The sequence below is a fragment of the Neltuma alba genome, unplaced genomic scaffold, assembly GCF_004799145.2.
Source record: "Neltuma alba isolate B1F8T4 unplaced genomic scaffold, ASM479914v2 tig00011668_pilon, whole genome shotgun sequence".
Classification (NCBI taxonomy): domain Eukaryota; kingdom Viridiplantae; phylum Streptophyta; class Magnoliopsida; order Fabales; family Fabaceae; genus Neltuma; species Neltuma alba.
This window is the reverse complement of record NW_021636310.1, coordinates 755-26515: the sequence shown is the minus strand read 5'-3', so window position 1 is coordinate 26515 and position 25761 is coordinate 755. Positions and strand designations below refer to the sequence as shown.

Below are 25761 nucleotides of genomic sequence, written 5' to 3'. Positions count from 1 at the left end.
ATCAAATTTTTATATAAACAAATTATCTTGTTTTCATTGCCCACTTATATAAAAGGAGCTTCGCGTGTCATGTTGAAAATCAAAGCTAAGTAAATAAATGTGGAAGCGACTTCATGATTTATATATTGAATTTACATGCATGTTAGTTAATATTGAGTATCAATCCCCTAAATTATTTGTATTATAAATTTTTTTTATAGAATTCCGATGAATAAAAAAGAATAAAAAGGGAGATAGAAAAATAATGAACTTATACAAACTTATATATATTTCTTGTGTTACTCTTCCTTTAAAACTCTATTAAAATTTTACAATAAATATATCTTTTGCATTACTTGTTTTTAAGCATCCTTACTTATAGTTATAATTACTTAAAGAAACTCGTATGAAAATTTTCAAATTAAAAAGTTTTGTATTACTTAGCACACACTTGTATTTCTACACATCTATTCCATGCTATTATAACTATAAGTCATTGTTTGTGGAATTACAAATGTGGCTTCCTATAGTTAGTTTTTATAGATGTATACATTGATTACAACCAATAATATATAATAATTATCTGGTTAATTATTACTAATTAATAATCATCGTTAATATACCTAAAGCAATATATAGGTGACAAGACTATGGAAAAGTGGAAGTTAATTATCGTGAATAATTATCACTAATAATTCATTAATGATAAAAGAAAGAAGACTAAATATGATGACCAGCTTCATCAAAATACATATATTTAAAAGCAAAAAAAAAAATCTTGAGTAATATTGTTTCACAAATCTTGAACTCAGTGCTAACATAACTCGATATTACAAGTAACTATCCTGATTATTAGAAATTAGAATTAGAGAGCGTACGTGGATTATAACCTAAATACATACATACATATATATATATATATATATATATGTAGTTGCTTGATGGGCTTAATGTTAAAAGCATCATAAGGAATAATGAACACATAGCATCATGAGCAATTAATCATATTAATTATTTTATTGGTGATTAGTAGTAATCGATGAGATTATTATAGATTGGCTGCTCATGATGTTATACATATAATAAGAAGAGTGAAGATTAAATTAAAAACCGCTGGCATAAGCAGGTGCCCAGTAATCAGCTCCATTTTCATTGCCAACATGTTGGGTGCAAGACACAGGTACCAAGCACAGCCCTCTACTCCTCAAGTCCTTCGCCTTTTCTTCTCCTTCCTGCTAATTCATTCACTTCTTCATCAATTATTACTTCACATGTATAAATCAAGACAAAAGTGCATCTTCAATCGTTTAACTATAGGATAACCGTGAATATCCAGCACCCTGATTTGGTTTTGAGGTGCATCAAGCACTCTAATGTTATTTTTTTTGTGTGCATCCAATATTTTGATCTTATTTATAGTGCATTTAGTACCCTAGACAATAAGGTGCTGAATGTAACTAAAAATAATAATATTAGGGTGCTGGAAGCACCAGCAAAATAAGATCATAGTGCTGAAGACACCTAAAAACTAAGATTAGAATACTAGATGTATTTTTATTCTTAACTTTATACAAAGGTTTACATTTTGATCCTTTAATAATTTTGTAAATTGTTTCTTTGAAGCTGTTAGTTTTATTAGCAAGAAATGTTGACATTAAAATTTTGAATCCTGAGAAAACATTCACAAGTATTAACATATCAAGTTTAGTTTTTGAAAATAACAATGATTGGTGTAAAAAAATTATCATTTAAGACTAATAATATTAGGATTAGAAGACTGGAAAATTTACTTTTCAAAATCAAGCAACCAAAAGTGCATTTTTACCGATAAATCAACAAACTGACGAATAAATTAAGATGCAAATTAACCTAACCAAAGACTAATTAAAGTTCATCATTGTTTCAAATAGGCAAAAAGAATAATACATACAGAGAGTGAGAGTGAATAAGATTGATTTTTTTTATTCCCTTCTCTTTTTTTATTGTTAAACAATTCATAAAAGTCTTAATCAATTTTAAAGGATACAGACCTATAATTATTAGTCATTATTAGCTTGATTACCAGTTAAGAATGGAGGTTTCTATACCCACTTTGTAAGGTGATGATAATGATGATTACGATGCTCTATACTTATATTGTTATAAGAAAAAAAAATAAAAAGGGATGGATGGGAGTCAAATGAAGGAGAATACAGAACTCATATAAAGGCAAGCTTTTGTAAAAAAGAAAATAGAAAACAGTAGCAACCTGGTTTGAAGCTCCTTTTCTTTTGAGGCCAGTGTCATTCAACAGCTACATTGGAATAAAGAGGGCAGAAAAGAAAAGGTATTATTATTAAATTAATAATTAAAATAAATTGACGAGTAATATTTTATAACTTCCCTCTTAACCTGTTTTTGACTTCGAATCAACAATTAGCAGCCTCACATTATGCTTTTCACTAAAAGCTGAGAAGCCTTATTATTATAATTTCTAATGCTTTCTTCTCTTTTTGCTAATTATAAATTAATAAACTAGTTGCAACAATTGTAAAAGGAGCTTCCCCATTTGATTCTAGTGAGTTGATGGATCCAATAAAGCTTACCTGACCCGGGTCCTCAGGAAACACAGAATTCCTTTCTCCATGTACCTAACCAGAAATATAAATAAATAAATAACAAAAATCTTTTACACGGTATTGGAGATATAAATTTTTCACATAAATATATTTTTTAGAAAATTTTTAGCATTTTAAGCTATAAGCATCCGCTATTGAGGAGATTAATATTTGAGAGGATTACATGCAGTCTCAAGTAACCAAAGAATAATTTTCTATATAAGCCATGATTACTTGTAACTATATAATTTTATGATGTGGTATTGAAGTTTGACATGCAAATGAAAATGACGAAATAGTATATCTTTTATTCAAGACCTGTTTGTAATTCTCTCTTAATATTAGAGAATGTTTTTTAAAAAATAATTAAAAGTGGAGTAAACCTAGCTATATATAATAGTAGTAACCTTTTATAATAATAAAAAAAATTCTATATTTTAATAATATATGTTCATAATTAAGCGGGGCAACATACGTACAAAAGAATCTCCAGCATGAACATGTGTGTGGAAGAGAGAAAAGCGGGGGATTGTGTTTATGCTTTGGGAAATGTAAAAGAATGAATAATGGGTGCTTTGGCCACTTACAGAGTGTTGATTCCTAATGTTCTTCGATGCATTCGACAAGTAAGGCGAGCTTAGTGCCTGCAAATATACATTAAATAATTCTCTCTGTAACTTCATTAACCACACAGAATGTCTCTCTCTCTCTCTCTATGTATATATATAATGAGGGCGAAAGGAATTAAACATCACCTCAATTTGACCTTGGAGGAATCTAATATATCCAATGGCTTCTAACAAGACAGAAGCTGTGTCAGTCTGCAAAAGGGAAAAACACAAACACACACACACACACACCCACCACACGCACCACCACCACAATAACCTTTGTCACCTTTTCTCCTTTCTTTAAGGTTAAAATATAAAAGGTAAAGAAGTTTGAGATACACACACATATGAAACTGTTAATCATGGGGACTTGTAATTGAAACAAAACAAAACAAAGTCTTGTAATGGTTTGTTTAGTTTTTGTATTATTCTGTTCATGTTCATTATTCCTGCTTTGTTTTCAGGAGAAGCATATTATAATAATAACGAGTGGTTTGGTAAATTAATTACCTTTCCAAATGGGGAAACTAGCTGGTGAAGTGCTGTTATTCTATCGCCTAGTTTCTCCTTTCTCACCTGATTCACATCAAAATTTGTAAATGCTTTAAACTTCTCTCTGTTAAAAACTATGTGACGAAGCAGAAAGAATATTTCAGTGTTGAAGAGACAGACAATTAAGCAAGACGACACACAACACAACACACACATATATACAAACTCTCACAAACAGACACGCGCACATCACAAGTAATTAAAGCTACATAACTAGGGAGATCGAGCATGGAAGTAACAAGAGAGGAAGGGAGAGGATTTTGGATCCTCTCCTATGACATGATGATTGTGTAAATAGAAAGATAAAGACAATAATTTTCTTTCTTTTGCCCTTATCTCTCTCTTTTTGTCTTTTGTAATTAATTCTTCTTTAGTTTCTCTCCACTGTGGTGTCTCATCGCGTTGAGAGGATTCAGATCCGAAAGTAGTTTGAGAGTTTTGTGGGTCACCTTGAGGGGAGGTTGGCTTGGAGATGCCTGAACCCTAGCCTTCTTATTACAAACTCCAGAAGCCACTGAGCTATTATTATTGCTCTATAACAGTACGCAAGGTAACAAAAGAGACAACACACGAATGATTAGAAAATAATAATGAAAGCTATAAGCTTGATATGAAGAGAAGAAGGTCTGTGTAAAATTGTTACCTCAGATGGTTGATTATTGTTATGATGTGGCTTGTTATAAGTGAAATCCAAAATATTATCAGTGTTGTTACTTGAGGTAGTGATTTGACGAGGTTTAGGGGAAGAATTAGAAGGAATAAGTGATGGGGGCATCATATTGCTTAGCCAATAAGAAGAGGACGAGGCATGAGAAGATCCTGCTGAAGCCTGAAACTCCTCACTTCCATGGCCGTACAAGTTACCACCTTGGGAAACCTCTTGCTTTATTACATCAACAGCAAGAGGAGGTGATGGAGCTGCTCTGGAGGATGCGTTATGCAGAATCTGGTCTTCCCAATTTTCCATCTTCTTGCCTTGAAAATGATTCGACCCCATTCTCTCTTCTTCTCCAGGTAAACCAGCACTGTTGTTGTGAACCACAAACCATAACATGTTAATACCCAGGAAAAAGAAAAGCAAAGTACCCAAAGAACTTGTACTTAATAATAAATATAAAGGCTTCAATTCATACAGTTCTTTCATCAAAGCTAAACCCAATAAAATAATCTATCAAATAAATCGTTTTTGAAAGTATATATGTTTGTGTTTGTGTGTGTGTGTGTGTGTTTGATTAACTAACTAACTCTAAACTGCTACATATTTCTGAACTCCTGAGGATCCCTTCAAACTGAGCCTGGAGATATGGAAAAGGTGAAAATACATGTGTACTGGAGAGAGAGAGTGGGTGTGAGAGAGGAAGAGAGAGAGAGAGAGAATTACAAAAGCATCTGGCTCCATGACTGAGGAGTTTCTTGGGTTTCAGTGAAGAAATTCATGGGAATTGAGGAAGATCCAAGCACATACTGAGGAGGGATCAAAGTTGGTGGATGCATGCTCCACCAGTTAGGGTTTCCGGCCATGATCATTTAGATGAAAGAGTCTTCTTCTTCTTCTTTGGTGGCGAGAAGCTTCAAACAATTATCATCATGCTAGCTAGTAACAATATATGAGAGACCTTCAAAAGAAAACCTTAATGATGATATACAAATTTAAATTTCAATCTAATCTATATCTCTATATATCTATCAATCTATCTCCTTCTTCTTTTTTTCTCCCCTTTCCCTACTTTCTCTCTTTTCTTTCACTTTGTGCTATTTCCTTGTATGTGCAACCAAACAAGGCTTTGGCCAAAAGCTTTGAGAGTTTCTGTCTCTGCTTTTCTACAAGCTCAGCTGATGAAGAGAAGCTAATTGAAAAGTGTTTTGGGGGATAGATGAGGATGGACTACTTTGCATATCTAGTTGCTTTCTCTTTCTCTTTCTCTTTCCCTTTCCCTTTCTTTTTAATTCATTTATTCAGTATTCTTTTTCCTCTCATCTATTCCTGCTTTTTTGCTTTATTATAAAGTGGGACACAAAAGCTGGAGGCTAGTGTTATGAGGCCTATAAATTAATGGCTTATTTCCTTAATTTAGGGTTATACCGTGGGATTGTTCCAGGCCCTAGGGGCTAGGGTTGGGGGCATACAGAAGTATATAGTAGGGCATATTAGTATTTGGATCTCAGTATGGCATGTGTGTGTGTGTGTGTGTGTGCATGCTTTCTTTATTCTCTGCAGCAATAATTCACTTGAACAAACAAATTTTCAGAATCTGAGTGTGTGCCCGTCATTAAATATAAATACATCAAAGCAGACAATGATAGGAATCTCCCATGAAGGACTGCTCATGATCATTTATGTATAAAGAACTTTAATTATTGAAAACCAGTGGTGTTTTGATTTAATTATAATGGAATACTCATTGGAATATATAGCCTTTCCAGGCATAGATGTTATTTTACGTAATAAAGATCCACTTACTTGGTTATTTTTCTTTACAGTGAAACACCTATATCTTCCTTTAAGAAGAATATGTGTGTGTGCATACACACACATACACACTTTTTCATTGAAATAAAAAAACGCACTATACTGTTTTTCTTATATATACATAGACCGAAATATCTTTGCAGTTTTTATTTAGTTGTATAATATAAAAATGTCATATATGTAGTATAAATTAATTGACTCGTTAAAATAGATCTAAATTTATAGTTTTCAAATTTCATTGAAATAATTTTTACAAATATTATTATAATATAAACAATTAATTTATTTTTTTAGAGTGCTTTATTAATTTGTCAGATTTCAAATTGAACAGTTGTATAATTCTCTCTCTCACACACACTCCCCCTAGTTAATTAATTGGAAATTTTATTTTAGTTATTGAATGGTTAGTGTGTCATGATGATAATTTAATACTCAGTGATCGAAGGGCACTCGTTTCTTGAGACTTCACACAAACCTTTTATAATTGTCAAAAGATAGCGTTGGGCAATCATTTTTAAGTACCGTAGAAGGATGCAACTGAAAACTAACACACACAAATTAAAGTTATACCTTCTTGCATAAGAGATGCTGTCTCATTTAAAATCCCAAAATAGGGGGTCACTCTTTGAAATTTCAATTGCCAAACAATAGTGAGAGGAGAATTAATAAAAATAAACTCAAAATTAGCCTCCAATTTTCTCCTAATTAATTAAAGATATCGTATATTCTTAATCATTCATGAAGAAGCCAAAATTTTTAAATAAAAAAAATTCCATGTGTAGTTGTTGTGTGTGTGTGTGTGTGTAGATCCAAATACGAGAGAACAAAACAGGATATATGTGCAACAAAAAGAAAACTACATTTCCCAAGAGCCAAGGAGTAAGTATAAGATATATACTATCCATCACATGGTATGCTTCTACACATATACTTCTTGTTTCCTTTCTCTATTAAAAACAAAGGAATATAATCAATATCAATATCAATATATTCACATCAACAATATACTCCCTCTCTGGTTCTTATTATAAGCACCTGATAACTTTATATAAACCCTAAATTAGTTATTTCTTGTAACATATTATAAAATTATTCTCAATAAAAGTCATTAGTTAGAGACATAATTGGTTAATTAGTTAAGGATACAGGGTGGAAAAAAATAATGACAAAATATGCTATATTATGAAACATGCCAAAAATCTAAAGGCGGGAGGGAATGTATATACATTTGATCTCTAAGAAGTTGTTTATGAACAATATATCTTATCTTTGGCTCCTTGCAACCTGCAAGTTTGAAATCTAGGTAGTGTTAGGTGAAATCGTGTGCATCATACTGTTCAAGGTTTGTTTGCATCTGCTTACTTTAACTTTTTAAATACTTATAAGCACTTTATATAAGTTGAGATAAAATTTTTTTCACATACTTACCTCATATTTTATAAAGTATGATTGAAAAACTGCTTATATTATAAGTCATTTCGAACAAACAAATTAAAAGTCTTGAGATCAAGATACATGAACCACTGTGTATGAAGTTATAATTGAGTACGGAAGTGATTAAATAATTTTCGAAGAGGACAACCTTTTTGGGCCATGGGGTGAAGCTCTTTAAGACCCTTTTTCTCATCTTTTTTTCCATGAACAACGTTTCTAGCATCACATTAAGAATCAATGAAAAGTAAAAAATGAGATAGCCAAACGTAAGCCAGGAAAAGCTTAAGTGCTATCATTTCAAATTATTATATCACCTTTTTCATAATTTCTGACTAGTTGGACATATCTATTTATATAAACATGTGTAGCTCAGAAGAGGTTACTGAGAGACATATCAGAAGGATTTGGTTTGACTAATGGTCTTCCACTTGAGAATGAACAATAAACAGGGAATTTAGGTCTCACCAATGAAAGCCCTTCAAGCTTACTAATTTCCAATTCCCTTTTTATCGTTTTTCCAACTTTTGGTTTAATCATGCTGCAACATAACAGCAACATTATACAGGGAAAGGAAGGAAAAAAAAAAAAAAGATGACCTCTTTTGACTGAGTTTCACATCATTATTCTTCATTTTCTTTCTTTCTTTCTATCTTTCTTTTTTCTTTTTATATTTATCTGTTTTCCTTTTTTCCCTGAACTATTATTTCACTCAAAATGATGAATTCAACTCAGCAAATACTCTGTGTGTGAGAGAGAAACCAATGTGATTTAAATTTGACTTAAAACATCGGATGATGGTAGAAATTTGAAATGTAAAAAGTTATTCTAAAAAGTCTTAAATCTAAAAAAGTGTTTAAAATGACAAATAAAGTTAGGGAATGAAATATCATTTGACTTTGTTTTTGGAATCATGATTCATGACAATCAAATAATATCCTCTTGTCATTATTTTTTGTTTTTTCGTACAGAGTCTTACTTCTTTTTGTGGCGATTAGATGTGACCCAAATTACGCTTTTGCCCCGCAAAATATTTAGTGGAGAGAAATAAATCGAATAAAAAGTTACTTTTCCATAATTTCTTTTGATGCTATATGTAAGAAAAATAATCTCACTTCTGATAATTGTTTTCTCCAATTTCTCAATGATACTTAACATTGAGGGCCTGTCTGACATGGAATTGGTCTAAAGTCTAAACAGTACAACAATAAAGCTCAGGAACGCCATCATGTCAAAAAGGAAAAACTTTGAGAAATGTTAAAGAAAGTTTGGGCTGTAGTCTAAGCCCACAGACAAAGCCCAATAATGAAGTTTCAATATTAAAAAAGGCCACAACTGAAAAAAGAACCCAAAAAACTCGCTATTTAATTTATAACAGCCAGTGAGTGTTTGAAAACACCCAAAAATACTTCTTACAAAACGAGACAACTTTTTTCAAGTATTTATTTTATACATTTTGAAAATATTTTTAAAACTATTATTTTGATTTTATCTAAATATTTTTTTAACAAGATACATCCGACTTGCTTTTAGGTCACAAGAGACCACCGAGACTAGTTTTACCCACAAGTGACTTTATCTTTAAAATCCAATAGTTAGGCAATTTTTTTTTTGTGGCTAGAATTAGGCAAATAACTTTGAAGTCTGGTAAAAGTTGCAGATTCGGTTTCACCTGTACAACCTTCAGGGTTCAAACCGTTAGTATATCATTTTTAACAAAAAAGAAAGGTTAGAAGAATTTGGAACTCAAGGTCAAAAAAAACAAAAAAAGAACTCGGAACTAATCTGTGTAATAAAATCAAATGACCAAAATTGTATTTTCAATTCTGTCGGATCACAAGGCGATTACATTTTACAACAACTAAATAATTGGTTTGACCAATCTGTCCCTGGAGAACTTGGCAAATGACTTCTTGTATTCACTTTCAACCTCCTGAGAAAGAGCCTCTTCCCCAAAGTTCTTGAGGCCGTTACTCAAAACCTTAGCCACATACTCATCCGCCTCCACGCGCCACCCCCACCCACTCTTCTTCATCATCCCGTAAATCCTGACCGTTGATTCCCTCCTCTGCGCTCCAATCACCGCCTTGATCAACTCCACCAATCCCTTGTCGTCGCACTCGATTCCACCCTCCGATTCCCCCATCTCCACAATCAGACGGTCCACATCCTCCGCCATCCCATTCCTCGCCAGAGCCTGCACCATCTCTGCGTACAGCGACAGCTCCGCCTGGTATTCCGATCGGACGGCGGAGAAGGCTCGGAGGGCTAGCGCGCACTGGTCCTGCCGGAGGAGCTCCTTGAGGACGGCCATGAGGTCGGACTTGATCAGCCGCGATAGGTTCTTGGAGACGAGGTCGTCTACGTTGGAGGGTTTGGTTCGATGGAGACGCTTGAGGGTTTGGACGGCTTGGATTGCTTCAATGCTGAGAGTTCGGCCTTTTACGAGAGGCCCGCGCTGAGACCGGGGACCGCCGCACCGGACCGGAACGTAGGTGGAAGGCGAGGATGTGGTAGCGGTGCAAGGTTTGGGTGGTAGAGAACCGTGGGGTTTAAGGAAGGTGGGGTTTTGGTGCCAAGTTGAAAAAGCCATGGCCGAACAGAAACAGGCGAGGGAAGACGACGAGAGGGGCACAGGGCTAAAACAGTGAGATATCTAGTCTATTAAGCTTATCGGATTGGGAATCAAATGACGAATTTGCCCTTCATATGAGGGGATGAATGAAAATACAAAATCGAAAAATTATGGACGTCGACAGCAGGATTCGAACCTGCGCAGGCAGAGCCCAACAGATTTCGAGTCTGTCTCCTTAACCACTCGGACATATCGACGCCACGATGAATGTTGTCATTTTTATTAGATAGAGGCAATGATTGTCTGGCATAACCACATCAACGTCTTTTTTCTGTCCTGGAAATATTACAGAAATTATAAGCATAATGTATGGCCCAAAGATCCATAGCCCATAGGTGAACGGAGGGCAAAGTGGGCTTGAGCCCATCTTTGCCAATTGATAAGACTGTCCGTGTATTCTTCCTTTTATGATGAAAGTATCATGACGGTATTTGTGTTTTTTTTTTTTGGTTAAAGCATAGGTATCCTCTTATTGGTAATCTTATTCGAGATACGGTCAAGTACTAAATGTGAGCACCTCTTCCAGCAGGGATTCGAACCTTGGTTCACCATGTTGTGGTGAACTAGCTCCTTCTGCTAGACCCAATCCTTGTTAATAATATTTGTGTTTTTTTGAATGCTATTTACGGGATATTTCATCCTTTTTTCAAGCTCTCTGATTTTTCTTCTTAAAGATAACGTAACAGGCCTGGGAAAAAGAAAGATGATATATATTGTGGATATCTTAATAATCCGGCATAATTTACATTCTTGTGTGTGTGTGTTATATGGTCAAAGCCGGCAGAAACTGGGATATCTAACACTAGAATCTTAATTGTATTCTCACATTAAACAGGGCCAATTAAAAGGGCACATTACATTGCCTGCTTCAAACTTGGGAAAAAAAAAAAGTGTGGAGCATAATTATGAGTACTTGGAAATTTTGGTCTCACATCGCTCCAACAAGCTCGTGAGGGAGAGGGAAAATTAAATGCCCCAAATCAAAATAGATTTCTTGTCCACAATTCGGAGTCTTCTTCGTATAATCAAACCTCTGGCTTCATTTGTGGGAATTGGGATTCCCCAAAATCCTATCACTAAATCCTCATGTATTGCGCTAAGTTAATATAAGGGTGTATTTAGATTAGTGGTGATAAAACTAACTTTTATTCTAATTAATTTTTATAAATTTAAGTTAGGGTAATAAAAGTCAGTTAATATAAGGTGATTTATGTTTGGATTGACATTTATAAAAAGTTAGTTTGAAAAGTTAATACTTGTTCAGATGGATAATAAAAAAGTAAGTTTAGATATAAAATGACTAAAAAAAACATGAATTTTGTTAAATAATTATGTATATAACGTGATAATTCTAAGAAAAATATTAAAATTAAAATCATAAAAATAGTTAATATATCATTGAGAAAATTTGAAAATACTAAATATCAGGTATCAATCCATTTTGTTTCTAATATTTATCTATTTTATCCTGAATAATTTCTATGGTGATTATGCATACTAAGAAGTTTTTATTGATGGGTAGTTTCAATGCATACAACTAACAATGATATGTTAAACAAGACAACATTAATTTATTACAAATAAATAATTTAACTAATTTTTTAATATCCTCAAATTAGATATCAAGTTTTTATACCAAGGATCAATAATATCAAATTATTAGGTTTGTTAGGAGTATTTTTGTCTTCTTCTCATTATCATCTTTTCTTTTTCCATGGTGTGTTGGCAAAGCTTCTTGAATTAGCTTCAGCGTTGGAATGCCTTTTACCCAAAAGCTCATCTAGAAAAAAAACTGACCCAAACATGTGTTTAAATTTCGATACATGTTTTTCATTTTTTTTTGTTAAAGTATAGATATTCTCTTATTAAAGATAATCTTATTTAAAATACTATCAGGCATTAAATACGAACACTTCTTCTATCGGATATTCGAACCTTAATTCGACACATTGTGAATAACCAGTCATCTTCTGCTAAACCTAACTCCTGTTAGTGATACATGTTTGATGTTTTCCATTAAAAACGTGAATCTAAGCATCCGCTTAGTGGGTCCGTGAGTGTTTCAACTCTCGAGTTCTTTAAAAAGTTTATGTAATTCATTCATTCGTTATCAATCCCAAAATCTGACTGTAGGATGAGTGTTATCGTATGCACCCGCAATGAAATCACTTTTTTTTTTTTTTTACCAGCGCAATGAAAACACTTTTTACACCAGCGCATACATGTCAATTTTAATGGGTACCGGGAGTTTATTTTAACTTTTCAGAAAATTTTCACTTGATATATCATTTTTCTTATGTAATAATCTCTTACCTTATAAAATCACTTTTAATAAGTTAATCTAAAGAGGTGTTTGGATTCTTCTGTATGCATTTCTAAAAAATATTTTAACTCAAATCGAAACAAAACTTATTTTATATATTTACTTTATGTGTTATAAAATTATTTTTAAAATTATAATTTGGTTTACATCCAAATTTTATTTTAACTTTTTTAAAGTTTGTCAAATAGTTTTAGTTTTGATGAGGATATTTAAAAAAAAAAATTACAATTAAGTCTCATATAAAAAAAATTGTAATAACAAGTTTTAAAATAAAAAATAACAACTTCAGATATTTATTTTGTAATTTTTTTTAATATAGGACCTTATTATAATCTGTCTATTTAATGAGAGAGAATGGGGGCAGCGTACGACGAGGAATGGTCTGCAGAATGCCGTTTTGGCGTGGGGAAGGGCAAATTTTGAAGTGGAAGACGGAACGCCGTACAGGTCGCAGCCTCCCTCCCTCTCACGCTTCCCAACTTTTGTAGATCTTCCCAATTATTACCCTTTGATCTTCGCGTGTCCTTCTAAACTCTTTTTCTCTCTCCTAAATATAAAAATTCACACACGAGTTTCATTTAATTTTGAACGATATATTAGTTTTTTTTTACCAACAAAGTTTATTTTTATATTTTAAAATTATATTTATCTGTTCACAAATATATACAAGTTAGATCAGGGATTACTGCAGTTTTTAATATAAGCCTTCAATTTAATACATCTTTTTTTGTTCTATTCGTCGCATAAAATGATGTATTTTAAAGAAACTAACACAAATTTTTTTTATAAATGATTAATTTAATTAATTTGTTTAATATTCATAAATTTATTTAGGTAGATGAGAAAGCACGAAGTAACTTGGATTAGAAAATCCTGTGCCAGATAAATTCTTGCAGTGAAGATCCAAACAAACAGTTAATAACTTAACAAGAAGTCAATTCTCCTTTTTGTGCTTAACTAATATCATGCTCCATCTTTTTAGGGATGCATATTCTTAGTTATGGGAAGACTCATAAGTATGAATGTTAACTGTTAAGCCAAGAGGGATCTTTTAGGTAAAACTGTAAAATGTTGTTTGTGTGAGGCCAAGAACCTTCATCAGGTCAAAAAAAAAAAAAAAAGAAGCCAAGAACCTTCTGCTTTACTTACTGAGATGACCAAACCTTTCCTTATGGGGTGTTTGATAATGCTCAAAAATGCTTCTAAGAAATATTTTTCTGTAAAATGAGATAAACTTCTCCACATATTTACCTCGTAAACTGTAAACATATTTTTAAAACGATGGTTTGGTTTACTTCTTAATGCATTGAAATGTTTCTTTTGTGTTGCATGGTATTTGTGAGGGCCATAATGTCACTTGTCCTTGTGTACGTGCCATTTGATTTGGTTGTTTCTCTATCAAATTCTCATAGTGTTGAAGGGAAATAGACTATTATAATTTTTAAAAAGGGTTTGGATACCTGAGTCTAATTGATAATTTTTTCATGCAAATGTTCAATCTTTCTTAACAAAGTTGATCACTTATTCCCAAGATTGAGATAGGAGTTCTTGATATTAAGTTGGTAACATTAGAAGAGTATAAGCTACTGAAGGAAGATAAATTTCATCTGGACCGTTTGAAATATGTTTAAAATCATTTAAGTGCATTTTATGTAAGTCAATTAAAAACTTATTTATAAATCATGATTAAAAATCTACTTATAAACTATTACAATCGAGTCCTATAACTAAATAATGTTTGCATTATTAGATTTGAGATGTGTTAAGCTCATGGAGTTTTCAAAGACCTAACCTGTATTTGCCGCCAAAAAAGATGGTTAATCAGAATTATCTTGCCAATGCCAACTCTTCATTTAATATGCTCCCGCTAATTAAGGAGCTCAATGCTAACTTAGCCCTGGGAAGCCCACTGTGCTTTGCTTGATTGATGATTCCACTTGAATGAAAAAATATGAAAAGGCCAAAAAAAAAAAAAAACAACTCCCAGACAAAATATGCTCGGATCTGAAATATTGTCCCCTGCTTTCTGGCTCATCCCAAGAATGTTACCTTTTTGTCCATAAACCTCTCTCCTCCTCAGTGGTGGATGCGTGTGCGTGCGTTTTTTCTTTCCCCCCTCATCATTATTTATTATTTTAAGGGATTTTTAAGCACAGGACAAGAAACAAGAAAACTTGAGTTGTATTTGTTTCTTAACCAAGGTTCTCAATTTTTTTGTGTTTTCTTAACCAGAGTCCTATAATCCAATCCGCTGTACTATATCTGCCGTGTCATGAACTGGCAAGGGTATGGTCTGTGTCTAACTTGGGGTTTCCTGAGCTGGTTCACTTTATTCGGTCTGTACCAAAGTATGTGTTGCTCAACTGGCAACTTGGAACACTGTGTAAAAGGTTGCCGGGGGTTGCTTGGCCACTTGTCGGTGAAAATTCTCATTGTTATATCAAATATTCACTTTTTATAATTTATTTCTTTTATAAAAAGGACCTTCTCCTTGCAGACACCTTCGCTCATATTATGATCATTGTCTCAAATTATGCTACCTACAGCAAAAAGGATGGCTTCCCCATTTCCCTTGCACTGAAAAAAAAAAAACTGTTTTTTGTTTTTTAATTCCTTTGTTTGGTCTCTCAGAGAGAGAGAGAGATGGCTATAGAAAGGTCCAAGAAGGTTCTTTTCTCCGTCACCTGAAGTCTCAAACCATTTTCTTTAGTACAGGTCCTCAGGACCATTTCCATAACATAGTATTGCATTATTCTGCTCTTAGCTTCGTCTTCTTTTTTTGGAAGTCTTGTTTGAGATCTTTTGATTGTGCCATTTTCATGTTTAGACTACTGGAACATGATTACATAGGCTTATCAGAGAACCGTTCCATGGACATCTCTGAAAAGAGCTCGCGTCTCAACTTGAAGGAGACAGAGCTCAGGCTTGGGCTTCCTGGTTGTGAGTCTCCAGAGAGAAAGTCAACAAATGTAATATCTCTGTTTGGGAAGGATTTGCAGAACACAACCGCTTCGAAGAACATTGTTGCTGGCTCTAAGAGAGGCTTCTGTGATGCCATTAAGGAAGGGTCCTCCAGGAAATGGGTTTTTCAAGAGAGTGATAATGAATCTGATGATGCCATTGTCGGCCTTGAGGGTAAAAGAAATAATACCCACAAGGCTCCTCAATCTGCCAAACTAAGCCATGATAAGAAGCATGAGGTTTCTGCAACACACGAGCATGCCAGTCCTCCTTCTGCAAAGTAAGCATCTTTATTCTCCTGCAAATGAGGCATGATTTATCTGGTTTTTTGAGATTCTTGAACTCTTGAGCATCAATGCAAAGATTAATGAAACATGATCTATTTGATTGCTACAGGGCCCAGGTTGTGGGGTGGCCTCCGATTCGATCCTATCGGAGAAACACGATGGCCTGTAGCTTGACAAAGAACAACGACGATGAAGAAGAGGGAAAACCAGAAGCATGTGGTTGTCTCTATGTAAAAGTTAGTATGGATGGTGCTCCATATCTCAGAAAGGTTGATCTAAGCATGTACACAGACTATATGCAACTTTCTTCAGCCCTTGAGCAAATGTTCACCTGCTTCACTGTTGGTATACTCTGTTTTTTTCCCCCCACTAGTTGCTTTATGCCCACTTGTCAGATATAAGCTTTTGGGTGTTCATATTTAGTTTTCCCAATAAAGAAACATAGCAAGGTTCCATCTTGATGTTTTTCTGTTTTGGGGTTTTTGGTCAAACTAGGTGAATGCGCTTCTGGTGGGTTTCCTGGGAAAGATGGTCTGAGTGAGAGCTCTTTGAGGGATCTTCTTCATGTGTCTGAATATGTTGTTACATATGAAGACAAGGATGGAGATTGGATGCTTGTTGGTGATGTCCCATGGGAGTAAGTTCTTTCTGATTCATTCATTCTGAATCCTCTAACGTTATAATTCATTTGATTCTGATCTGATTCTTTCTGATGCATTAACAACCCAAATTTCCAAGTTTCCTCCTCTGATTCTCATGCTGTGACCCAAAATTTTCTTGGCTGATTCTGCTATTATGTTACCGCAGGATGTTCACTGAATCATGTAGGAGACTGAGGATCATGAAAGGTTCTGAAGCAATTGGGCTAGGTATTGATTTTAAAATTATTCTGTGAGTTTCAAGCTAAGGAATGCACACATTTTCTCAAATTGTTTCAATTTTTTGAAATCCCGAGTTAACTTTTGCCATTAATTTAACTTGTGTTAATTGCAGCTCCCAGGGCCGTGGAAAAATGCAGGAGCCAGAACAACTGGAGAAGAATCAAATAGGCCAAAGTGGAGCATTTTGAGTTTTAGGGTTCTTGTTGATCCAAATCATATGATATAAAATTTCATTGGTTTTTTGAATTTTGGGATGCATCTATAGATTACACTGCAATGCAAAGTTCTTCCATAGAAACATCCTAATATATATACGCAATGTTTGTTTATGTATTTTATTTTATGTTGGTTGGATTACATGTTACTGTTATAAAACAGTTACTTTTTGTGTCTTCCTGGTCACTGATATTCTTTGCAAATTTTCTCTGCTTGTTAGATCTAAACACTCATCATCTGTTGAGTTATAGATGGGATTTTATTATTTTCATCATCTTTGGTTTTTTAAATAACTAAAGAACTCATGATTCCACATAATATGGTTAGTCGAAAGACTTAAAAGAATCGAAAGATGAGTATGAATTACCATTCAAAGAATTATATAGAGAATGAGGAATGATTATATGTACACACTTACACAACTAATTTCTAAAATATTTTTTTTTTCAATTCTTAATATAAAAATTAGTTGAGAATTAGATTTGATTATAAATATAATATTTTATTAAGAAGATTGCCGCTAAGAAATCATTTCAATACACAATATTAAAAAAAATATAGTACTTTTAAAGTAATTAACATATGTTTATTACAAATAACTAATTTAACTATTTTTTTAATATCCATAAATTAAATTAATTATCTATCTTTTCTATTAGCAACATGAAGTGGTATGTATTTTTATTATTATAGTTTTTTTATACTTTATTATGTTTGGGCGATGGTTTTATTTTGCTACTTACATGTTTACCTCGCAAATGAGTGTGATGTTTTTCACGGAATAAAATATCTAATTGTTTGTATCAATATAATTTAATATATTAACATAATTATTGATAGTAAACATTAAATTCGAAATTAAATTATAAAATAAAATTGTACTTTTACATAGTAATAGTAGGAGGAGACATTCCAATTTAGTGAATTCATTCATTCATGTATGCTAAAAGTCCCTGATTACTCTCTCCTGTAATCTTTCGTTATTATGTTCTACTTTTATCGGAAACAAAGTTCAACCAGACATCCAACTATCCAAGTAAACCCAAATAAAGGCCACTTGCAAATTCAATTGCCAAATAAAAAAACAGAGGGAGAATTTTCACAATTTTTAGTTTGACCCCTTTTAGTTTCAGGCCTGAAATAATGACTTGTTCCCTTGTCTTCATGAAACGGTGGAGAATCGAAAACCAAAATGATTTCTGATGCAGTGGCATGCCATGATTTTTGTGGATACAATTATTGCAAGGCCTGGCTTGGAGCTGCAGAGGCAGAGGCAGAGGCAGAGGCAGAGGCGGAAGCATGGCGACGGGAATCTCTTATTCTCTTAACCAAACGGCCAATGAAGAAACAGAGCAATCGAACGCAACAAAGTATTACTGTGACGATCAAAGTCGAGATAAGATATCCCTGTACGGAATTAGAACGCCTGCATCCAAACACAGCTCCCAAACACACCATGGCCAATGAACCAGTTGGCCGCAGCTAATGATGTCTGTCTGGGTTTCTTGTTCGTTCTTGAGATTTATATATTTGAATTGGATTTGGATGTTGTGGATTGGAGAAAGGTTTTCTGAAATTCTTGTCTTTCCATTTGAACTGTTTGGGTCCCTTCTTTGTCAAATAAGGAATAAATGAATTTGTGCATCATCACATCACCCTTCCTTCTCAAGCTATTCGTTATATTCTTTGTAGCATTTTGCAATTAGCGGTGTTGGTATATATACTTTCTAACTTTAGGTATGTAGAAATTCCTATACGCATTACGCATTCTCTCTGTTTCAGTAAATAAATAGTTGTATCAACAAGTTCTTAATATTTATGCCAATTACTTTATAACACTTGATATGGATAGTAACTTGGTTCAAGAGGATTATGTGAAGGTAGGCTGTTTATGTAATTATGTTAGCACTATTCAAAGTGTGCTCAAATAAGCATGGTGAGGGCATTTTGGACATTTGATGTGGAAACTTAAAAGTAGGACTGACATGAGCAAAGTTGGACAGGACGGCTTCTCCAAAATGGTGACACTTTATTCATATTTTGCAAAAATCCCTACCAAACTTAATAAATAATATTTTGAATTTTAAAATATTTTATAATTCCATGGCTTAAAATATTTTAAGATTAATATAATTTTTAGTCTTTTAAGTTTATTTTCATTTTAGTTTTAGTTCATTAAGTTTTAAACTATAAATTTTGGTCTTTTAAAAGTAAAATGATCTAATTTTTATTAAATTATAGAGATTAATGTTTAAATAAAAAGAAACTTGAGAGATCAAAACCTATTGTTTGAAACATGAGGAACCAAAACTCAAACAAGAAAAACTTTAAAGGACTAAAAATTATATTAACCCAATATTTTGAGAAAATAAATATAAACACAAACACTATACTACAAATCTATATATTCATCTATTATTCCGTATCTCCTTATAATTACATAGTCAAATATAACATGACAGGTCTTCACACAACATCTATGATCAAATATGTCAATAACTTAAGTCTTGAAATATTTATTTCTATCATCTACGAATATTTTATATACATTAAATACAATTTTATATAATAAATATATGTGTATAGTATATATTAAATAGAATTATATGTATAAACTCTGGGTAGGGTTAGGGACATTTGACCCAGCCTAAAAATTACCTAATTATTTTTCTAGTTACTTTTTAAGAATTGGGATGGCATAATTTTAGCGGATTCGGGTGGGTATTGCTAGATTTTGAGTCTTGCGAACACCCAAACTTAAAAAGTTTGTGTCAAACAAATCATAGGACTTATAAATAAAGAAAAAATTGATCAAAACTTCTAAACTAGAAAGGTAAATTATGCAAACATAAATGGAATTTGTTTACGAATTCAAGTGTAATTTATTTTAGTGGGTATAATTTTTTTTAATTGTGCGTAGGTAATCTTAATCTTTATGTAAAATGGAAGACATTTACCTATCTTTCACCACACATTGTAAAGAATCTATCTTCACTTATATGTGAAATAAAAAATATTTACATAAATCTAAAAATATATTGCATATGATCGAAAAAAAGTTACACTCGCATACTTTTTCACAACTAATTTTCTAATAAGAAAATTTTTAACCAATTTTGTCATTAATAATTTCATTTCTTGAACTTCCTTTTTTTTTTTTTTTAAATTCTTGAACCTCTTTATAATGTTTCTTATTATTTATATTCCATCAAACATCTAAGCGAAGAAATTTACTTTCCTTAATGGAATTTTTGTATCACTCAAAATCCTTCCCTTGCCATCTCTAAAATGCGCTTAATCTGCCAAGTGTAAGCGGATTAACAGACCCTAATTTTCACAACGGAAAGAGGAAGTTCGATGAGACTGTGTTCTCCAGCTTTCACTTTTTGTCGCACAGATCACTTAGATCAGATGAAGCTGTGTTGAGGGAAAAAAAAAAATCAGTAAGTTAATAGCGTAATTCAAGGATTATGTCATCGTCACCGAGCACAACCCCTACTCACCGGCATCCTCATCTCTCTACAGCCATGTTGTTGGACAGGGCCTTGTCTGCCCGGCGTGGCTCCACGTTCAGTGACGACGAAGACGATGGGGTCACTGCTTCCCCCGGCGACGAATCCAAGACCAAGAAACATCAGCATTTCTTTTTCCACGCCACCAATAGGGCTTCCAATTACCTCTCACGAACCGGCTCTGGTGCCTACTGTGTCTTTGCCCTTGCGTTTCTTCTCATCCTCTTCTTGTTCTCCTCTTTCCTCTTTAGTTCTCGAGGCTTCGTCTGCATCTCATCCTCCTATAGCCCTGTGTCTCGTGCTGGCTTCTTCGGGTTCGACGGTCTTGAATCGGATTTTGGAGCCCTTGGTGTGCCCTGGTGTGAGTGTCACTATGCATCTGATTTGATCTGTTTAATTTAGCAGTGCTGAATGTTATTTTGGGATTCAAGTGTTTGTGTTATTCGATTTTTTTGGTTTTTCATTTGGATCGGGGAAGACCGCTAGCTTGCAAATTTGCTGTGAATCGGCCTTTAGTACTTTTGGATTATGAGTTATTGAAGTTGCATTTGTGCCGTCTGAATTAGCTGTGATTGGCTCTTTGGGGTTTACAATTTTGGTTTGGCTTTAGTTGAAGGAGCATTGGACTTCCAAGAAAAGCTTGAGGAAAGTAAAATGAGTCCAACATTTAAATGATAATCACTTGAGTGTGTGAGCATGTATTTTGAGAAGAGACTTAGGTGTAATTGTAAATTAGTAGATGTATGAATTATTTTTGTTCTGTTCTGCATTTTCCACAAGAAGATTGTATGGAAACTGTGGTTTCAACATTCATGGCTAATCAGTTAAACATTTGAAGTTAGGAGTAGAACGTTGATTCATAATTTTTTGGGTATATTTCTTATTATTCGCATAGCTTTACTGAAGGTTGAACTTGCACTTAGTTATGGATAAATGGAGAGCAAATTCAATTATATTTTGAACATAAAATGCCAGTCATGAAATGATAATTTGATTTCCTTCTGTTTTGATATGATTAAGTACATGCGGTTTGATCTTTTTGGACACTTATACTCTTATTCTTGGTAAAGGCAGAACGAAACATGGTAAAAAGGTTGAGTGGACGTCAAAGGATCTGCTTAAGGGACTGGAAGAATTTGTTCCCATATATGAAACCCGACCAATAAAGAACAACATGTATGGGATGGGTTTTGATCATAGTTTTGGGCTTTGGTTTATAGCTCAGTGGCTGAAGCCAGATCTGATGATTGAGAGTGGTGCTTTTAAGGGACATTCAACTTGGGTTTTGCGACAGGCTATGCCTGACACACCAATTATCTCTATAACACCAAGGCATCCAGAAAAGTATCTCAAAAAGGGGCCTGCTTATGTTGATGGAAACTGCACATATTATGCTGGCAAGGACTTCGTAGATTTTGGAAATGTTGACTGGTCAAAAGTAATGAAGAAACATGGAATTAGTGACCTTAGTCAAGTTCTTATATTTTTTGATGATCATCAGAATGAATTGAAAAGGTAATTTCTGGATCCTTGAGGAAGCTTGTTTGCATTGATCACTACTTCTGCTAAACTTGCCATAGCTTAATATTTTTTTCTTTTTTCCCCTTAAATTTTATGTTGGGCAGAATTAAGCAAGCTTTAAAAGCTGGGTTTCGGCATCTTGTTTTTGAGGATAACTATGACACTGGAACTGGAGACCATTATTCATTGAGGCAGATATGTGATCAATCCTATATAAGCGGTTTGTATTCACTCATTGTATTGTACTCCATGTTCTTTCTGTCAGAGTGAGAAACTCATGTAATCTTCAGTCCCCAGCGGAAGAGTTTCAATGATGTTCCATTTCCTATTGAGATTGATTTATCTCAATGATTTATGCTGGATGAGCTTTGCTGAGAGGAACAGAATCTTAACAAATTTTATCTATTCATTTGTTGATCTAGGAGGGGGCCACAGCTGCTTTAGAGATAGTGATGAAGCTAGGATCAGGTCAAGAAGGAAGAAATTCTGGGAGAAAGCTGTTGATATCGAAGAACTTTGCGGACCAGGAGATCAGTGGTGGGGAGTTAGAGGCTACATGCGTGATAACTTCAATCATAGTAATAAGCCAATTTCATATGCAGAACATTTTGAGAACAGCAGGTTTGTGGAATCAATCCTTGATGTTTACTGGGAACTCCCTCCAGTTGCTGGCCCTTCCCTCACCCATCAAACCAGATATGATCCTGCCCGTGCAACCAGTCCTATAGTTGAAGATGGCCGCTATGGTCTGTTCCAAAGGCTTGGTTTGGCCAGACTCGACAATAGTGTATTTAATGGGTATACTCAGATAGTTTATTTACAGATATCTGAAGAATCTAGATGAGTTTACGAGGAATTTTTATAGTGTATTTTGTATGAATTGTTGCTTCAGTTGATTAAGGCTTGATATGTAGTGGTTTCCCCACTTTAAATCTTCGTTGACTGACCTTATCTTCTTTGTCTGGTTTAGTAACTCACTAACTTCTTTTTTCCGGCCCAAGGGAAAAAAAAAAAAAAAACTTGTGCATGACTTAGTTGCCAATGGATGGATGTTTAACTAATATTACTTTCTTTTGTAATTCCTATGAAGTTTTGTCAACAAAACAAAGCCTATGGTCGCTTGCATCATCTTGGAAATTTAACTATTTCGAGCATGCCACAGGGCATGAGAACGGGTTGATCCAAGGAATGGAAAATTTTAGTCCAACGAAGCCCTACGATCCAAGGGAATGAAAATGTTGATCCATAAGTTAAATGGCACTCGAAAAGGTAATTTTATAAGCAGATCTTGCGTCGAAGCTCGAAGGTGAGGTAGCGACCACATGTTCAGCCGTTTTAAGAATGAAACTTGACTCACTATAATAAATGTGAAGCTTAAGTTATCATGTCATGAGGTAATTCAGAGTAGAGTAGGGTCTACTATTCACATTTCTTTGAATAGGGTGCTTTCATCATCTTCCCCTTTGATATGAGGGGAATGACGGGGAAAAAGAGAAAAAATTTTAACGAGTTCTATTTAAAAAATTGAAAAAGTTGGTTTAAAAATTTCTAATTAATTTTACTTATTTTTTTTTATCTTACCTTTTCTCTTTATCAAAATTTTATAATTATATATTTTTTTATTTTTCAAATCGAGTTTATTAAAATTTTTCTTCCTTCCCCTCTAGCATACCAAACATGGGGTTAAGATGGGCTTATTAGCTGATCAATTCTCATTCCCAGGTCAAGTGCATTTCCTCTTCAAATGAACCCCCTTTCAGTTTCACGGTCACCTACTTTACATTCTACACCCTTTCATTCTTTGAAATTTAAATGATGGGCTCAATGTATCTAAAAGAGTGTTCCCATCACCAGAGGAATTAACATTGCTCTTTTGTATTGATGTATTATGTTTACCACTCACTTATTGTTCAAGGAATTCTCATTTTTAAGATAATCCCAGCAGGTTAGATATGTGTTTTTTCACATCTCCTGATCTCGGAAAAAGTTCCATTTTGTCCTATACCAATGCTGCATCTGGTACAATAACAATAATTCACTCTTGCAGTATCAGTAACGATGTGATCATGCATGAATCTATTTAATTTAAGTAGCCGTATCTGTCAACTTGTCACCGTAAGGATGTTTAACATTCTTTTGCATGGAAATCAGTGCAAAATTTTAGATTTAAAAAAAGGAAAGCATGGCCCACATGGAAGCCATTGGACGTAGCTGTAATCTTCATTGCTTATTAAACCATCCACAACGTATAGCTTCTGCCATAATACCACACGCCATTCACAAACCCCACTCCTAGCACCACTTTTAATTCATAACCATCACCACCACTTTTGAAGAATCTTTTGGTATTGAAAGAAAGAAGAAGAAGACGACAAGATCAACGGCCTCAATGGACTCTTCCAACTCAACTGATGATACCCCATCCTTTTCTTTTAGAAGCTCTACTCAAACCACTTTCTTGAGAAGCCATTCCACGAAAGAGCTTCCTTTCTCAGATTTCCCTCACTCGCCGCCTCGCCTTTCGTGTCCTACGCTTTCCCGGAGCCTCCAGGCGTCTCCTCTTTCCTCTCCTCTCCATCCTCGCACCACAAACACAAAGCTTTCTGATTCTGAAGAACCACAAACCACTTACCACTGTGCTTCCTCTGTCCTCAGAAAAGATGGTCAGATCCTGTCCATTTCACTGTCAAATAATGGATTGGTCTACACTGGTTCAGATTCAAATGTGATAAGGGTGTGGAAGCTTCCAGAATTCACAGAGTGTGGACAGCTCAGAACCAAGGCTTGCAGAGTGGTGGCAATAGAGGTGTCGAATGATACAGTATTTGCAGCCTATGGAGATGGAAAGATTAGGCTTTGGAGAAGAACATGGGATAGGGTTTTGAAGCATGTTCGTTTGGGAACAATCCCGAAGAAAGTTGGATCCGTTCGGAGTTACATCCTCGGCAGAGACAAGACAGTAAGTGTAACGACGCCCTTGATTTCTGGTTTAGGTTAGCTTTTGCATTTATGGTTTTGTTGACAATGTTGGTGTTGGGTGTTGGAACCTTTCATGTGCTTCTTTATGATAGTAGATATAAGTGGGCATGCATGCAGGCTCAAGAGTAAAGAGGGATACGGTTTTTTCTTTCTTAGCACGGAATTGATTTAACTCATGTCTTGTTATTAAATTCAAACCATCATTTTCGTCCTCCATGTATCACAAAAATATGCAAAATATTTCAATTATTAATAACATTTTAGATAAACTATATTTTCTTGTCATAAATTAAAATATTTCTGAATAGATATATCTTAGAGTGTATTCGGTTTCACGTTGAAAACTATCAATCCTAATAATTTTCAGCGTAAAACGAAACACAATGTTAGAATAATTTTCAACATGAAATCAATCACACTCAAATACATTTGTTTACTTCATTATAGACAAATCCTACATAGTTATATATGTGAGGATACTGCTTTGAGTTAGTTACTTCTTTTGTATAGTCTTTGCACCATAGCCTTGGTTTTTTTTTTTTACAAAGAAAGTTGAAGTACCCTTAACCAATCTTCCCATTGTATAGAACTTTGATAGTAATAGTTCCTTTACAAACCAAATGTTGATCTCCATCCAGTTTAAAAGATCAAACAATCCTTAAGAAAAACTAGCCTTCACTTTTCACAAGTACAGAGGCACTCTGTTATAACATTCATTCAATAGGTTGGATGGGTATTAATTAAAGGGGTGACAGAGTTTTGCTGAAATTGTCACAAACATTACACAATGTTTTTATAAATTGTGG

At 34.0% G+C, this 25761-nt stretch overlaps 4 protein-coding genes and 1 non-coding gene across 5 annotated transcripts; 2 read left to right on the top strand and 3 right to left on the bottom strand.

Moving 5' to 3' along the window:
* Positions 1 to 716: 716 nt before the first annotated feature.
* On the bottom strand, positions 717 to 5605 carry LOC114716471 (transcription factor bHLH68-like). Its single transcript, XM_028901476.1, has 9 exons — positions 5121 to 5605; positions 4383 to 4764; positions 4189 to 4272; positions 3698 to 3763; positions 3332 to 3397; positions 3164 to 3220; positions 2565 to 2609; positions 2228 to 2272; positions 717 to 1211 (listed from the first exon to the last, which is right to left on the bottom strand). The coding sequence occupies exons 1-9, from the start codon at positions 5264 to 5266 to the stop codon at positions 1083 to 1085; spliced, it is 1020 nt and encodes a 339-aa protein (XP_028757309.1). The 5' UTR covers positions 5267 to 5605; the 3' UTR covers positions 717 to 1082.
* A 3821-nt stretch (positions 5606 to 9426) lies between these two features.
* Positions 9427 to 10279, bottom strand: LOC114716475 (protein THYLAKOID ASSEMBLY 8, chloroplastic). The gene has a single exon (XM_028901481.1). The coding sequence runs from the start codon at positions 10231 to 10233 to the stop codon at positions 9502 to 9504; it is 732 nt and encodes a 243-aa protein (XP_028757314.1). The 5' UTR covers positions 10234 to 10279; the 3' UTR covers positions 9427 to 9501.
* Positions 10280 to 10390: 111 nt separating this feature from the next.
* Positions 10391 to 10472, bottom strand: TRNAS-CGA (transfer RNA serine (anticodon CGA)). Its single transcript has one exon. It is a non-coding gene; the product is annotated as a tRNA-Ser (tRNA).
* Positions 10473 to 15318: 4846 nt separating this feature from the next.
* LOC114716474 (auxin-responsive protein IAA27-like) lies at positions 15319 to 17108 on the top strand. The gene is made up of 5 exons (XM_028901480.1): positions 15319 to 15839; positions 15956 to 16191; positions 16342 to 16483; positions 16654 to 16715; positions 16840 to 17108. The coding sequence occupies exons 1-5, from the start codon at positions 15418 to 15420 to the stop codon at positions 16893 to 16895; spliced, it is 918 nt and encodes a 305-aa protein (XP_028757313.1). The 5' UTR covers positions 15319 to 15417; the 3' UTR covers positions 16896 to 17108.
* Positions 17109 to 20269: 3161 nt separating this feature from the next.
* On the top strand, positions 20270 to 22908 carry LOC114716472 (uncharacterized). Its single transcript, XM_028901477.1, has 4 exons — positions 20270 to 20816; positions 21526 to 21970; positions 22081 to 22196; positions 22399 to 22908. Exons 1-4 carry the CDS (start codon positions 20414 to 20416, stop codon positions 22818 to 22820), a joined length of 1386 nt encoding a protein of 461 aa, XP_028757310.1. The 5' UTR covers positions 20270 to 20413; the 3' UTR covers positions 22821 to 22908.
* Positions 22909 to 25761: the final 2853 nt, after the last annotated feature.